Source organism: Syngnathus acus, chromosome 8 (assembly GCF_901709675.1).
Source record: "Syngnathus acus chromosome 8, fSynAcu1.2, whole genome shotgun sequence".
NCBI lineage: Eukaryota > Metazoa > Chordata > Actinopteri > Syngnathiformes > Syngnathidae > Syngnathus > Syngnathus acus.
In genome coordinates, this window is record NC_051093.1 from 5,616,682 (window position 1) to 5,629,020 (window position 12,339).

General features: G+C 43.3%; 3 protein-coding genes and 1 long non-coding RNA gene across 4 annotated transcripts; 3 read left to right on the forward strand and 1 right to left on the reverse strand.

Moving 5' to 3' along the window:
• Positions 1-511: 511 nt before the first annotated feature.
• Positions 512-2,420, forward strand: rpl19 (ribosomal protein L19). The gene is made up of 6 exons (XM_037255514.1): positions 512-650; positions 1,000-1,106; positions 1,630-1,752; positions 1,832-1,952; positions 2,034-2,144; positions 2,229-2,420. Exons 1-6 carry the CDS (start codon positions 646-648, stop codon positions 2,350-2,352), a joined length of 591 nt encoding a protein of 196 aa, XP_037111409.1. The 5' UTR covers positions 512-645; the 3' UTR covers positions 2,353-2,420.
• A 78-nt stretch (positions 2,421-2,498) lies between these two features.
• Positions 2,499-3,938, reverse strand: LOC119125241. The gene is made up of 3 exons (XR_005098454.1): positions 3,444-3,938; positions 3,142-3,291; positions 2,499-2,768 (listed from the first exon to the last, which is right to left on the reverse strand). It is a non-coding gene; the product is annotated as an uncharacterized LOC119125241 (long non-coding RNA).
• Positions 3,128-4,949, forward strand: st8sia6 (ST8 alpha-N-acetyl-neuraminide alpha-2,8-sialyltransferase 6). The gene is made up of 6 exons (XM_037255515.1): positions 3,128-3,266; positions 3,424-3,492; positions 3,653-3,727; positions 3,937-4,081; positions 4,146-4,351; positions 4,418-4,949. Exons 1-6 carry the CDS (start codon positions 3,172-3,174, stop codon positions 4,893-4,895), a joined length of 1,068 nt encoding a protein of 355 aa, XP_037111410.1. The 5' UTR covers positions 3,128-3,171; the 3' UTR covers positions 4,896-4,949.
• A 2,406-nt stretch (positions 4,950-7,355) lies between these two features.
• Positions 7,356-12,012, forward strand: LOC119125238 (alpha-2,8-sialyltransferase 8E-like). Its single transcript, XM_037255513.1, has 6 exons — positions 7,356-7,752; positions 9,365-9,439; positions 9,526-9,600; positions 9,677-9,821; positions 10,636-10,841; positions 10,911-12,012. Exons 1-6 carry the CDS (start codon positions 7,622-7,624, stop codon positions 11,389-11,391), a joined length of 1,113 nt encoding a protein of 370 aa, XP_037111408.1. The 5' UTR covers positions 7,356-7,621; the 3' UTR covers positions 11,392-12,012.
• Positions 12,013-12,339: the final 327 nt, after the last annotated feature.

Consider the following 12,339-nt stretch of genomic DNA (forward strand, 5'->3'; position numbering starts at 1 on the left):
ACCCCCCCCCCCCCCCCCTCCAAGTTTACAGGTTTACAATTGCCTATATATACCACATTGTGGTGGCTTTTTTTTTTCTTGTAGCTTCTCTGCACCCATTTTGTAAGTTTTTTCATTAATGACTGTTAATTATGGAAGTGTATTACATCAGTGTCTTTTTTTCTGTTTGGAAATGTTTTTTCTCCGTTTGCATTTTTGTAAAATAACAGTTTTCTGTTTTTCATGAATACAATACGCTCCCATGCACGTAAAATATTTACGGATTTTAAAGTTATAGAATAACTACTTTTTTTTTTAATTGCTTCAGGGCCTTTACACGCTGAAACATTGCCCTCGTGTGGTTTAAGTGTAAACTGCACCCTTTCGACCCACAATGCACTGTAACGACATTGGTCGTTACCATTATGGTGCAAAGGGGAGTCCAATGAACATACTATTAAATACGATGAGTGAAGCTATCAAAGAACTAAAATATTATCGTCTTAGACCTTATTAAACTTGTCGTGTGCAAGATTAGCAATACCCGTGCTAAATTTGATTGGCGTTCAAAGAAAGATATTTTCATGAATTGAGATGGACTTGCCTGCCTAATGGTACATTCCTGTCCGTTGCCGAGATCGCTCTTTTTCTATCGAAGTAGCAGCCATGAGGTAGGACTCCCGTCGAAAGAAGACAATTGCTTTATTTTAAACTGTCCAAAAACACCCTTTTTACACACTGCGCTTCTCAATCAAGACATAACATGTTACATTTAAACGACACGGATTGTAACCTGTCCTCCAAATGCCGACCATTGCGTGTTTAACCGTGGCTTTGCGCCACACGATGTAGCCGAGGGAGAGGCCATGTTGTCAACCAGGCTAGCGGTTAGCAACATCAGCTAATGACGTGGAGTCTCCAAATCCACATTACATATGCGACATATACATAATTTTCTTTTGATTCTAAGCGTGTGTGTTTTTTATGTCTGTAATTGTCTGTTGTGTTTGTGTCGTGCAGCATGCTCAGGCTCCAGAAGAGGCTCGCCGCCAGCGTGCTGCGCTGTGGCAAGAAGAAGGTCTGGCTTGACCCCAATGAGACCAACGAGATCGCCAATGCTAACTCTCGTAAGTAGACCCAAAATGTAACTATACTAAAACCCAACCATGCTCTCGCAATCAGGCATAAAATGCCAATTTGCTTACACTCCAAAACAGGCTTGGTCTTTTAAGGAGATCCAAATGTCCTCATAAATAGAACTTCTTTAATGCACCCTATAAAATGGGACTGTGATGTGGTACTCACAGTTATTGTTGATCTCTCCACCAACAGTAATCGTGGATCGCCGTGTCGATATTCCTTTGTGATCTGAACTTTCATTCCAAGTCAGACGTTTTACATAGTCTGTCCACCCACATTTTGCTTCCTTTGCATTCTCTGTGAATTGCTGTGACTTGACATCATATGAGGAAGCGTTGAGCTGTGTGACAGTGGATTTATTTTCCTAAAAGAAAATTCCAATTGGGTCTGTCAAATAAGGCTAAATCTTTAGTGTGCAACTGCTGACATTTGACAAGAGAGGGCGCCATTATCCAAGTAGTCACAGTAAGTACAACTACTCACCTCGCCTCCTTTCCTTGTCCCTTCCAGGCCAGCAGGTGCGCAAGCTGGTGAAGGATGGTCTCATTATCCGCAAGCCCGTCACGGTCCACTCCAGGGCCCGCTGCCGCAAGAACACGCTGGCACGCCGCAAGGGCAGGCACATGGGCATCGGTAGGTTCCGTGCACTGCCCGCCGCAACCGGGAATTTCCACCAGGTCTTTTCCCTTACATTTTGCCTTCTCGTCTGCAGGTAAGAGAAAGGGTACCGCCAACGCCCGTATGCCCGAGAAGCTGATTTGGATGCGCCGTATGAGGATTCTGCGTCGCCTGTTGCGCCGCTACAGGGAGTCCAAGAAGATCGACAGGCACATGTAAGAAAAACTGGCGTTTTGACAATACAATTTGCAACGCTACACCAATTTTGAATGTAACCTTTTTTTTTTTTTCCTCAGGTATCACAGCTTGTATCTGAGGGCCAAGGGTAACGTGTTCAAGAACAAGCGTATCCTCATGGAGCACATTCACAAGCTGAAGGCCGACAAAGCTCGCAAGAAGCTCCTGGCGTACGTTGGCAACCTCATTTTGACGTCATTCTCCCCAGCTGACAAAATAAATGTACCTTTTTTCTCATTGTTTTCTTTTTGCAGCGATCAAGCCGAGGCCCGCCGTACCAAGACCAAGGAGGCCCGCAAGCGCCGAGAGGAGCGCCTCCAGGCCAAGAAGGAGGAAATCATCAAGAACTTGTCCAAGGAGGAAGAGGGCAAAAAGTAATCGGGGTTCACCGCTCCTGTCTAAATGTGTGTATGGATCGCTGAAAATAAAAAGTGTTCATAAAGACATGTCACGTCTCGTCTGCTTGACTCAACGCAAAGCTGGCAGATCAAACAGTATCCGCAACCCCGGTGAAGATAAATGGCTGACACACACATTTATCATACGATAAAAATAATGCACGATTATGCTTTAAGTAAAGCAGAGGAAGTTTGATGACACGAGACACCTTGTTTTCCTGCACGCGGCGTGTCTCGTCTGACTTCCTGTTTCTTGACGCCGCAGAGACTTCCTCTTCTGTCTCACAAGCACACACATGATGATGGAGGAAGGAAGGGGCGGGTGAATGATGCTTTGAGGAGGCCTCCTTTCTTTCTCTGTCTCTCCATTCCACAGAGTACTTCTCCATGATGTCACTGGAAAAAAAGAAAAGCAAGCATGCAGTGTGCTTCCTGTCAAGAAGGGCAAATGGGGAGGGTCACTGGAGCAGATACAAGACACCACTTTTCAGTTGTCTGTTAATACAAAATTGAATAATGCGGAGATTTTGGTTTGACGGCAACACAATGATAAACACGTAAACGATAAATAAAAATCACAATTCTTTTAAACAGTCATGTGACATCTAATTACTAATCACACATCAGCTGTGTGAATGTCAATCAGGTGAGTGAAGGTGTGCGTGCTCGCGGGGTTAGGTGGGTGTGCACGAGGCATTGGGAAGGACACATGTCCGGGTTTAATAAAAAAAAAAAAAAAAGGAAAAACGCCAGCTCTACCGTGACGCACAGCGAAAGACGCGCCTCATCTCCTTTGTTGATGATGGCTTCTTGGGGTGGCTCGTCCGCAATAACTCTGCTATGTTTAGCCAGCCTGTTGTCCAGCATCACTTGGTACATGGTCGACGATCATAGGTTTGTCTGGACGCTGCGTCAAGTTCTGTAAAAGACATATTTTCATTACCTTTTACAATCTTAATACCTTTTGGAATTCAAATTTGTAGGTCTCTTAAATTTTGCCCTCCAAATGTGCTGATTTATGTATCTTGAGCCTCTCTGAATGTTTTTCTAGTGTGCTGGCCTCTTACAAACCTCCCGCTCAGAAGAAAAGTTCCCCAAGTGTGCTTTGTAAAGGCTGCAGGTGAGTCAAGTTGACTCTTTGTCATTCATTCACCTTTTAAATCGACAGTGAAGAAAATGCATTCATTGTGATTGTTGATAATTGTTTTCCCAAATTAAAATCAGATGTCAATTAATTAAGGAATTGTTGCATTTGTGTCTCTACTTGCGTGTCCTCGCAGGAAACTGATTGACGACGTGTTGAAGCGTTATTCTCAAACGTGGGAGAGGAACGAGGAGAGCTACCGGAATTTCACGTAAGACAAGCTGACTTATGCAAACATATGTAAAAGCGTGCGTGCGTCGTAGCGTCACGCTATGGTCATGTGAGTGACGCTCACTGAGCCAGCTAAGAAAATACAAAGTACAACCAGAATGATCCATGTTCAAATACAGTAGCGTAGTAGGTCAAAGTGTTCCTGCAAATATTATTAGTAGTTACTTCAATGTTTGCTGGTCCCGTCAGGTCCAAGCTGAGCAGCTCGTGTCGAGGGTTCGAGAAAGCCATCATCACCCAGGCCAACACACCCGTGGGAAGCAAAATCGTCTACGATGCCGAAACGTCCAAGACGCTACGAGTGACGCCGGAAATCTTCAAAACATTCATCAAGGCATGACACACCGCTAACTAACTTTGGAATTTGCAGCTATTCTTTAGCTCTTGACTCTTCCCAGGAGCATCCATTCTCCAACGAGACGTTCGACACGTGCGCCGTTGTGGGAAACGGCGGCATCCTGGTGGACAGCGGCTGCGGGAATATGATCGACTCGGCTCGATTTGTGATGCGGTGCAATCTACCTCCTCTGAGCGAAGAGTACAGCAAAGACGTGGGCGTCAGGACGGACCTCGTGACGGCCAACCCGAGCATCTTCAAAGAAAAGTCAGCACGGCGACCAACTGCAATTATGTTCAAAGTGGAAGTGTCCTGATATGGTTGTCCCTCCAGGTACAACTCACTGTCGGGACGCCGGCGGGACTTGATGTCGAGACTCCAGAATTACGGCAAGTCCCTCATCCTCCTTCCCGCCTTCTCGTTCCCCACGAACACCGAAGTGTCTCTGCGGGTGGCCTACACCCTTGAGGATTTCAGCAGCCCCTCTCGCGCCATCTTCTTCAACCCGGACTACCTGCGCAACCTCTCCCGCTTCTGGGCTGCCAACGGCCTCAAGTCCAAGCGGCCCAGCACGGGTATCATGATGGCCAGCTTGGCATTGGAGGTGTGCTCCGACGTGCACCTCTACGGCTTCTGGCCCTTCGCCAACCACCCGTACGACCTCTACACGCTGACTAATCATTACTACGACGACAAGAAGGTCAACACCAAGTTCCACGCCATGCCCGTTGAGTTTGAAATGCTGCTCAAGCTGCACAGTCGGGGCGTGCTCAGGCTTCACCTCGGACGCTGTCCAACCGACCAAAAGTAGTCATTATAACGGATAACGGATTTTTAGCTCAAAATGTAGGTTCATTCACTGTAATGATAAAATTGGAAATTAGAGACAATAGTCTGACTTGTTTTCATTCATTCATGCTACAAATTTAGATACAGACGAATAAATATTTGGAAATATTACATTTAATCGGTGAAGAAAAAAGCAATGGGCCGAGTTTAGAGCCCTGTCATTTGAGAGAATCTCTAAAAAGAAGAGGTAAAGGCATATACCGTAATTTTCGGACTATAAGTCGCGTTTTTTTCATAGTTTGGGTGGGGGGGCGACTTATAATGAGCGACTTGTGTTTTTTTCAAATATTTTCCCCCCCAAAAAAAAAGTGAAACCGCGATAAACGAACCGCGATGTAGCAAGGGATTACTGTAATTTGAATTTCAAGTGACATCAGCAGCGCGACGCGGCGGTTCTTTACATCAAGGACAAAGGTTGATCACGGGATGACAAAGGACCCCACGTACTACCGGCATCATTAGCGGCTTTGTTTCTAAGTGACACGGCGGACGAAGAGTTTGAAGGATTTGGAGTGACACAGAAGGTTTGAAAAACTATTATGGCTTTTACGCACGCCCGGTCCTATTCTATGGAGCTCTCTTTCACCTCCGTGGCTGGAAGTCCACACGCCTGGAAGTTTGTTTTGTTAAAGAGCCGTTTACCAAACCCACGTCTTTCCTTGAACTTTGTTAGCGCTATATAGTAGATCTGTGGAATAACGACGAGGCTGACGTCAGGGCGCACGCGCGGCGTTGTTGACAAAGGACGAGGAATTTGATCGATGGATTTAATGATTTAGAGTGCACAGATGGTTTGATAATACTATTATATATAATAGTTATTTGATATCTAATTTATACGGAAGAGGATTAGCGCCAGTGAAGAATAAAAAACGAGGGGTGACAGGATTCTGACTTTTTTTCTCAGAATTCTGACGTTATTCTCAGAATTCTGAAAAAGTCAGAATCCTGTCACCCCTCGTTTTTTTTCTTCACTGGCCCTAATCCTCTTCCGTAAATTTAGATATCGTTATATGGGCCTGTGGAATATTTTGAAGTGCAAGCACCGTCAAAGGCGCGCACGCATTGTTGACAAAGGACGATCGATAGATTTAATGAATTGGAGTGACACAGATGGTTTTATTAACGTGTGATTTATGTAATAGTTTTTGAATAACTCAGAATTTTACGGCAGGGCCGTTCTCAGCTCTTCGTTTGTGTTTGTCACGTTAGCATACCTATCGTTTAGCCTGTTGTTGCTCGTTCATGACTGTTCTTGGTGTTGGATTTTGTCGAATAAATTGCCCCCCAAAATGCGATTTATACTCCGGAGCGACTTATATATGTTTTTTTTCTTTTCACTTTTTTGGGCATTTTATGGCTGATGCGACTTGTACTCCGGAGCGACTTATAGTCCGAAAATTACGGTAACAAGAATTAAAAATGACAGTGGGCAGAGAGTAGATCCAGAGGGATGCGGTTTTTCTTTTTAAGTCACATGAGGAGCCAGATAAAATCCCCATAAATTGAAATTATTCCGACGCCCTGTTTTTGGGATAACAGTCACAATGCCTTTTTCCGTTTCCCACTAAGTTGCCAAAAGTTGTTTTGCGACTTTGTTATGTTGCGTAAGTGTTCCCCAGAGAGGCCGCCAGTCACTGGGAAGAAACCGGGTTCTGCAGCTGCACGTCCAATCACATCCTGACAAATGGCCCAATCGGCTGGACGCTCCGTTGACCTCGCGTTAATTTTAGAGGCAGATTTTTACGACGAGGACTTTAAAAAGTCATCCTGTGAGTCTCTGGTTAGTTGAATTCATCCAGATGTTTGCAAGTCTGTGATGTCCTAAAACGGGAGCGGAAGAGCAAAGTCTGATGGAGTGGAAGGTACGTTCATGGAGATCACAGCTAGAGTCGATTACACACCGTATTAGCTCATCCATTTTGACTCCTACTTTATTTTTCACCTTCCCTAGAGTCTGTTTGGCTTCTTGAATATTAATTGTTATCTGGCTTTTTTTTTTTTTTCGTCTCGCTGCTATCAAGCTTCTGTTATTATTTTAGGTCCAATCACTCAAAATGACAAATTGTGAAATGGAGCTTAGTGGAGGGTGCGCCGATCTGCCTTTGCCATTAAGCACCTCCTCCCTCCCGCTCATAAGTTTTCAAGTCTGTCAAGGTTGCACTTCCCCTCGTTTCTGTTTCCGCTCCGTGCCGTGAGAGACTGTTCCCCTCCATGCTCCTCCCCTGACCAGCGGTGGGGGTGTCACAGCGATCCAATGAGGCGCCTCCGGGGCTCTCCGAACATGTGTCCCCTGGAGGCTAATTAGGTTTAGGGCACTCATGTTACCGCTTGCCTTCTTGTGCCAAGGGGGGGATAGAAGACAGAAGGGGAGTTTGTGTGGTTGGAGGATGGCCCAGGGAGGGGAGGGGAGAGGGTTTTTTCTTTTTTGGGGGGGGGAGGAGGTAGAGACCTTGAGAAGCAGCAGCTTTTAAGCTTCGGGGACGACGCTGACGATTGTTGATTTTTTTTTTTTTTCTGTGTCAGGTGAGGAAGACATCGCAAGGACGTTCTTTGCATGAAAAGTGAAATCGAGGGGTAAGTTTGGAGGTGAGGTAGATAAGGGAGAGGTAGAGGGAGGTGCGGCTGAGGTTGGAGTAGGAAATATGACAGCACTTGAACATTGGCCCAGAGGTGGAGCGCTCGGCGATGTCTTCCCCAGCTGAAATGGAAGAAAGCAAGCAAGCAGGAATGGCTCAAGGCATCTCCTTTCTGATCGTACTGCTCTGCTTTGGCACCCTGCTGTTCACCGTCACCTGGTACTTGATTGATGACGAAAGGTACGTGTCTCTCCGGACGGCTAGTCACTTTGTTTCCTTTTCTAACGTTTTTTGGGTTTTTTTATTTGATGGAGCTCTCGAAAAGGTCACAGATCAAATATGACACAAGTGAAGGAAACTGTTGATTTTTAGTCCAACTGTCGTAATCCCAGTCTTAAATCATTTAAACCAACAAATTAAACCTCGTTTGGTTCTCAAAAGATTTCGAGTCCATCTGTCTAAAAATTTGTTTCTCACAATCTGAAAAAAAATCATTTAGACCGACAAATCCATCATATTGGGTTCTAAAAAGATTTTTAGTCCGACTCTCTTAATTCATCGCAATCTGAAAAAAACTGATCAGACCAACAAACTAAACAAGTCCAGTGTGTCAGTTCATCAAGGTCCGATCAAATCGGTTCAACAATTTCCTCCGGTATTTTATCTAATTCCTGAAATATTTTTAGCCCAACTAGTCAGTCAAAGTATGGTGAGACTAACAAACTAAGCATTTTTTTTTCTTTACCCTCTTCAACATGGGCACACGTCTTACTAAATTACAACACAATTGAGTCGGCAATCTTTTCCTCCAAGTCTCAACAAACATGCCATGAAACCAAATCCATCTTACTTATTGCCATCAAGCATCAGTCTGTCATCGAGTACATCCGATTTTTTTCTGCATGGCAGTCAAAAAAAAAACTCATTTCCTCATCAGTACCAACCAACTGAACCTGTCTTGCTTTCACAAAATGCTGCAAAAATATCCGAAAACATGTTGCGACACAATTGTGGAAAGAGAAAATGTCCACACAGATTCAAACAATATGACTGTAGAGAAAAGAATTCCATTAAGGAGCTGCACCCTTTTGGAATATAACGCCGATATTGTGTCCTTGCACATTTTTAGGCAACTTTATAACTCTAGCCACAGTTCGGACTGCTCCCCTCTCCCCCAGGGGATGGATTAAAATCACACGGGGATGGGTTAAATGCAGAGGACAAATTTCACCACACCCAGGTGTGTGTGTGACGATCATTGGGACTTTAACTTTAACTTAATGTTTATGAAATAATCCGCACGGCGACAAAGGAAAACAAACAGATAAAAAGTTGAATTAGTGGCACGCTCATAATTTGCTAAAACCGAATAAAACAATCGACCGTTTGCGCTGTGCAGGCGGTAAAAAACCCGATCGCATGATTGCACCTTACGTGACACAATAGGCCAACTATCTGGTGACTGTGTTTACACAACATATTGTGTTCCAGTCCAAAGTAGAGTTGCCAGAGTGGACTGTAACGTGAGCATTGACAAAATTAGGGACACAATGAATGTTTTTAAAAAGCTTTCAAGATGAACCATGAGCTCAAAGGTGAAGCTTAATTGGATAGGATTGTTCCATCCATACATTGACACACCAAAAGCAAAGGTCAATTGAGTGCACTTTAAATGCATTTCAGAAGAACATAACAATCATTATTTATTTATCATATTGGAACTGGTCATAAAATATTGCATTTAATACATTTTATTTTAATAAATTTCATATACATTATTGATAGTATTGAATTATGATGGATAAAAAAAAAAATTGTACATTACAAAAAATGCTGCTTTGTGTTTCCACAGTCCGGTGGGTACTTACAAACCACCACATCAGATGAAAGGTTCGCCTAATCCCTCCGCGCTTTGTAAAGGCTGCAAGTGAGCGCATACACTTGCACAACTGGCCTTAATGTTCTCGCCGTGATTCATATTTGACCTGGTATACATGTACGTGTTTGTCACAGGGAACTGATTGATAATGTGTTGAAGCGTCACTCGAAAATCTGGAAGAAGAACGAGACCAACTACCGAGCGTTTACGTAAGGCAAACTGGTGGGAAGCAGAAATGCCAAATATGTAGTGGAATCAAACAAACGGTTTTTTTCGGTCTCGCAGCTCCAGGCTGAGCAGATCATGTCGAGGCTACGAGAGGGCCATCGTCACGCAGGCAAACATGCCTATCGGAACCAAGATGCAATACGATGGCGAAAAAAACAAGATCCTGCAGGTGACGCCAAACATCTTTAAGACCTTCGTAAAGGTAAGCAGCACATATCTTTGTGAATTATTAGATAAAATTAGGGTTAGGGTTTTGAGGGGTTGAGGTTTATTCTATATTATTTGGATAAATTGTTTTAGTTCGCTTTAGGTCCTAGATTAGCTCATACATCTGTCTGCTTAAATTAAACTTATGATTGTCCAACTTAAAACATAGTTGCCCAACTAACAAGAGGCTAGTAAGTTAACCAGTATAAGCTAGTTTGCGATTGGGTTGATGATAGTTAGAGCATTATCGCCGTTTTTGTTATAAAAAACACATTTTTTAACTTACCACGATGCCTTGATGTTGGAGTAACGCACAACACCTGCAACTGGCGAGCAGCATTATTGTTAATTTTGCTGTGAATCGCGCGAGAACTCAGCACCAAGCGTGACTTTGCCGTGAATCGCGCGAGAACTCTGTCAAGCGACCAATAATCAACGCCAATAAATATTCATTTTGGTCTCGTCTTTGCTAGTGAACTAAAATGTTAATATATTTTAGTATAGTCCTTATTTAATGAACTAATTTTGTCTCATTTATTTATTAGTCAACGAAAATGCATACTGGATTTATCCCAGTTATTGTTTATTCATTAAGTCTCATGTAGTTTAGTTTTTGAGCGGTGAAAAATATGACAAATATATTTTTGTCTAGTTTTTAATTAACATAAGTAACACTAAAAATGATGGACTAGTAAAATTTTGTAAATTGTCCACCTCTGTATGTGACCCAATGCACAAATCATATTTACAAAAGTCTTGAAATCTCGTGAAGTCATTTCATTCATACCTTGATATGTGTCGACTTGTAGGAGCATCCGTTCGCGAACAGGTCATTCGACACGTGCGCCGTGGTGGGGAACGGAGGCATCTTGATGGACAGTGGCTGTGGGAAAACCATCGACTCGGCCCAGTACGTGATAAGGTGCAATCTACCGCCTTTGAACGATGAATACAGCCAACACGTGGGCGTCAAGACTGACCTCGTCACGGCCAACCCGAGCATCCTGGTAGAAAAGTAAGCATATTTTTGGAATTCAGATTTATCAAAAGCAGTGGGAAGATTTGTGGTCCTCCTCCCCCACAGGTACGATTCTCTGGTGGGACGACGGCGGAATTTTGCGGAGAGACTCCAGTCCTACGGCAAGGCCTTGGTCCTCCTTCCCGCCTTCTCCTTCATTGGCAACACAGGTCTGTCATTGAGGGCGGTCTACACCATGGACGACTTTGACAGCACCACTCAGGCCGTCTATTTCAACCCGGAATATCTACGCGACCTATCCCGCTTCTGGAGCAGCAACGGCATCAAGGCCCGCCGGCTCAGCACGGGCATCATGATGGCCAGCATGGCTCTGGAGGCCTGCTCCAACGTGCACCTGTACGGCTTCTGGCCCTTCAGCAACCACCCGCACGGCCTTTACACAATGACTAATCATTACTACGACGACAAGAAGGTCAACGCCCAGTTCCACGCCATGCCCGTTGAGTTTGAAATGCTGCTGAAGCTGCACAGCCAGGGCATCCTCAAGCTTCACCTCGGGGATTGTCCAACCGATAAAAAGCCGTGACTCATTTGCACTGGAGAAAACACTGAAGACTTTTCAAACTGGAAGGATGAGCTATTGTTTTTAAAAGCCACATTGAGGCATTTGAAGGAACTCACACAGTGCAATTAGATTATTTTTTTTTTTTTCTCAAAAGGAACGAGAATTCTGTCATCCCTTCATGGAAAGAGTCTTCCAGATCTTCTCATCCAGGAATTGTCAGATGCTCGTTTTTTCTTTCTTTTTTTTAATGCAGATTTTACTCAATTGATTTGGGGGACACAACTGTGAATTGAGCATTTTGGGTGAGAATTGGGGGCTTTTGTTGTTCTTTTGGATGGTTCCTATCATTCGCTCACATTGATTGTTGTTCATGTTGAACCCGCACAGACTGGAGGTACTTGTTGGGAACATTAATAAGCAAGAAATGAGCCAAAGCACTGTTCAGTGCTGACGCATAATAAGCAAACGTTTTCTAGCTGCACTGAGAAGAAGACATTCTGTTCTTTTGAAGGCAACTTCATTGGAGGTTAACATGTTGTGCCTGATTAGCATCAGAATAAAAATAGATGAATGTTGAAAATGAAAGCTTTGCTGTTAATTGTTGTATAGTATCGGCAAATAAAACTCTAGCAAATAAAAAAAGACCAAAGGTTTGATGAAGCAAAAGTTTGTTTTCAGGTTTCTCACAATCATACAAGTGTAAAAAATTAGTCATTTAATACAAACTGTTTAGTGAACTAAACAAATTAAAAAAAAAAAAAAAAATTATCAAAGTAATGTAAACAATATTGAGAAAAAGAATCCCGATCACTTGCTTTCTTTGGCATTTATTTTTCTTAAGAAAATAATTCTTTTATAACATGCATCTCAAATATACCCAATACAGAATGTAAAAAAAAAAAGTTTGCAAACAAATTGACTTACATGTATTTTTAAAGGCATAGGAAAACACACATTTGTAACTGACAA

Excerpts from the sequence above, each read along its gene's own strand:
- rpl19 (XM_037255514.1), top strand. Across the intron at positions 1,107-1,629 it reads GATCGCCAATGCTAACTCTC|GCCAGCAGGTGCGCAAGCTG; the intron begins GTAAGTAGACCC and ends TGTCCCTTCCAG. Across the intron at positions 2,145-2,228 it reads GCTCGCAAGAAGCTCCTGGC|CGATCAAGCCGAGGCCCGCC; the intron begins GTACGTTGGCAA and ends TTCTTTTTGCAG.
- st8sia6 (XM_037255515.1), top strand. The coding sequence starts at position 3,172 with ATGATGGCTTCTTGGGGTGGCTCGTCCGCAATAACTCTGCTATGTTTA. Across the intron at positions 3,267-3,423 it reads TACATGGTCGACGATCATAG|TGTGCTGGCCTCTTACAAAC; the intron begins GTTTGTCTGGAC and ends ATGTTTTTCTAG. Across the intron at positions 4,352-4,417 it reads CCGAGCATCTTCAAAGAAAA|GTACAACTCACTGTCGGGAC; the intron begins GTCAGCACGGCG and ends TTGTCCCTCCAG.
- LOC119125238 (XM_037255513.1), top strand. The coding sequence starts at position 7,622 with ATGTCTTCCCCAGCTGAAATGGAAGAAAGCAAGCAAGCAGGAATGGCT. Across the intron at positions 9,440-9,525 it reads GCGCTTTGTAAAGGCTGCAA|GGAACTGATTGATAATGTGT; the intron begins GTGAGCGCATAC and ends TGTTTGTCACAG. Across the intron at positions 9,822-10,635 it reads TCTTTAAGACCTTCGTAAAG|GAGCATCCGTTCGCGAACAG; the intron begins GTAAGCAGCACA and ends GTCGACTTGTAG.